Source organism: Triticum dicoccoides, chromosome 5B (genome assembly GCF_002162155.2).
Source record: "Triticum dicoccoides isolate Atlit2015 ecotype Zavitan chromosome 5B, WEW_v2.0, whole genome shotgun sequence".
NCBI classification, from domain to species: domain Eukaryota; kingdom Viridiplantae; phylum Streptophyta; class Magnoliopsida; order Poales; family Poaceae; genus Triticum; species Triticum dicoccoides.
Window position 1 is genome coordinate 557707533 of NC_041389.1, and position 2983 is coordinate 557710515.

General features: G+C 55.1%; 1 protein-coding gene across 1 annotated transcript in view; it reads right to left on the reverse strand.

The window, feature by feature from the left end:
- The window catches only part of LOC119311591 (NADPH--cytochrome P450 reductase-like), a 5914-nt gene extending 5031 nt beyond the window's left edge, over window positions 1–883 (reverse strand). Inside the window, exons 1-3 of the mRNA XM_037587244.1 lie at window positions 467–883; window positions 313–372; window positions 149–225 (exon numbers count right to left, since the gene is read on the reverse strand). Of these exons, the coding sequence (XP_037443141.1) occupies window positions 149–225; window positions 313–372; window positions 467–796 (467 nt within the window). The 5' untranslated portion in view covers window positions 797–883. The remainder of the gene's footprint in view (window positions 1–148; window positions 226–312; window positions 373–466) is intronic.
- Window positions 884–2983: the final 2100 nt, after the last annotated feature.

Below are 2983 nucleotides of genomic sequence, written 5' to 3' on the forward strand. Positions count from 1 at the left end.
GCAGCTTTAGTAAGTGCTGGTTTGATTAGCAACTGTCTGGAACAAATAAATATTCATGAGTTCCTTGCTTAACATGTGTAGAGTAATTTAATCAAGCAATCCATAACGAAGTCAGTATGAGTTGCAGATGGAAATTGGTGGTCCTTACGTCGCCAGGAAGAAGAATGCGATGTTCTCCTTCTTGAGCTTCTCCTCGTACTCCTCGTCCTCGGCGGCGTAATCATCCTGAATCCCGACAAATCAATCGTATGAGCCGAGGGGAGGGGGAGGAGGAGGTTTAAGAAGAAGCAGCGTCGGCGGCGAGGTTCGTACCAGGTCGAGCACCTTGAAGACGGCCTTGTCGTAGCGCGCCTTGGCCTCCTCCGCGAGCGCCTGGCGGGAGCATAGCAGGGAGAGCTTATTAGGCACCTTGCACAAGACAGACAGACGAGCGGGAGCGGGAGCGGGAGGAGGAGCGCGCGCGTACCTTGGCGAATCCCTCGGCGGTGCCGGTCTGCGTGCCGAAGAAGAGGGCGACCCGCTGGCGGCCGTCGTCGGGGTCGGGCTCCTGGTCCTTCTTCGCGGCGAGGGGCTTGGCCGCGACGGCCTGCCGGTCCAGGGGCGCGGAGGAGGAGGAGCGGCGGAAGAGGAGCGCGACGCCGCAGCCGACGAGCACGGCGAGGGAGGTGGCGAGCAGCGCGAGCAGGCGGCGGTTCTGGTCCCCGTCGTCGGCCGCCGCCGGGGCCCGGCCCGTGAGCAGCGCCGCCAGCAGGTCGAGCGCCGAGTCCCTCATCCCCGCGGCAGCGGAGGAGTCCATGGCGGCGGCGGCGGCGCGCGCTGGGGTCGATGGGATCGAGGCGTGCGTGCGTGCGGGCGGGCGGGCCTAGCGCGTGCGTGTACGAGCACCGCTGGTGGATGGATGTAGGCGATTCGTGTTTGTTGTCGCGTCAAAACGGGTCGAGTTTTTATTGAGCTCGGAAAAAGGAAGGGAAGGGAACGGGGGTGGGGAGTTGGTGGCGGTGCGACCCGGTCTGGCTCCGGTCTGGTTTGCGGTGCGGCGCGGTGACACGCGCGGCTGCGGCCGGCCGCAGGTTCGGACCGGGCGCTGGAAAGTTCCACCTACCTCGACGGTGCTTTTCTATTTTCCTTCTGTTTGATGAAGGCGAGGCCACCTACCCGCGGTCCACGGATGAACGGTTCAGCGTCGCCTTCTTCACCGTGGAATTTTTTCTGGCTGCGTTGACACGCTCTTTTTCTTCTGCCACGGACGCTCGGGGCCTGAGGGCCTGTTTGGTTTCAATAAGTCATCTGACTTATAAGCCAGGTGTCAGGTGATTTAAAATAAGTGACTTATAATTACGTCTGTTTGGTTGTTACCTGGCTTATAAGTCACCTGACACATCTTCCCACATCAATCGACATCATGCAGGTGATGGGACCCACGCAAAAGGGGGTGACTTATAAGTTTTAAGTTGGGGTGAAGCAACTTATGACTTATAAGTTGGGGTGACTTATAAGTCGGGTCTGTTTGGCAAAATAAGTCATTTTTTTCACTTTTCGACTTATAAGTTAGTGATTTATTTGGAACCAAATAGGCCCTGATACCAGAGTACACCATTTGAGTACGTAGTGAACCAACTTGAACTTATGGTTGGATGGTAAGAGGGACTGTGGTATCCCAGCCCATCAATGTCAAATACTGGTGCTCGCATTTATTGCTGGATTTATTTTAAAATTTCCGGCGATGCACATTCGCGTGTATATGAGCGTTTGCGTTTGTATTGTGTTCAAAAAATGGTTAGTACGTATATGATAACGAGGAAACCCTCCTGCAGAGCAAATTCCCAAGAAAATCGGACAATCTAAACACGCGCGACTACATTATCGAAAGATAAAAACATGCGCCATGACACGCCCTAGGGCACTATAAAACCACAAAAACACGGTATAAGAAGTGAAAGGCTCCTGAGGGAGTCCTGGATTAGGGGGTGTCCGGATGACCGGACTATGACCTTTGGTCGGACTCCCGGACTATGAAGATACAAGATTGAAGACTTCGTCCCGTGTCCGGATAAGACTTTCCTTGGCGTGGAAGGCAAGCTTGGCGATTCGATATGAAGATCTCCTCCCATTGTAACCGACTCTGTGTAACCCTAGCCCTCTCCGGTGTCTATATAAACCGGAGAGTTTTAGTCCATAGGACGAACAACAATCATACCATAGGCTAGCTTCTAGGGTTTAGCCTCTCTGATCTCGTGGTAGATCAACTCTTGTACTACCCATATCATCAATATTAATCAAGCAGGAGTAGGGTTTTACCTCCATCGAGAGGGCCCGAACCTAGGTAAAAACATCGTGTCCCTTGTCTCCTGTTACCATCCGCCTAGACGCACAGTTCGGGACCCCCTACCCGAGATCCGCCGGTTTTGACACCGACAACTCCTCTTTCCATTCCTAGCCCGACATCAACCACCGAGTTTGGGTTGGCTCCACGAGCCCCCGTACCTGCGCGCTGCCGGACATCATCCACCGCCACAAATCAGATCCGTGTTGCTTGTCAAAGACACCAACCGCTCTGAGGACCTCGAGCAACACCAACGCCGACCACCATGCCCACGGGAAGAGACACCTCACCTACTCGGGGAGAGAGCCCCGACCCGGCTTGGGCGCAGATCTGGTCCACCCCAAAAAGCGAGCCTTGGGTCGGAACCACCGTCATCGCGGGTGCAGCTGGTTCGCGTCTGGCACCCGTCCTGCGCATCGTTGGCTTGAACCAAGGGAAGAGATATCACCACCACCCCCGCATCGCCAATCGGCACACAGATGCCAGCGGCGCCACCGTAGCTTCTGTCTCCACCCAAGGCCCTGTTGGGGAACGTAGCAGAAATTCAAAATTTTCCTACGTGTCACCAAGATCTATCTATGGAGAAACCAGCAACGAGGGGAAGGAGAGTGCATCTACATACCCTTGTAGATCGCTAAGCGGAAGCGTTCAAGTGAACGG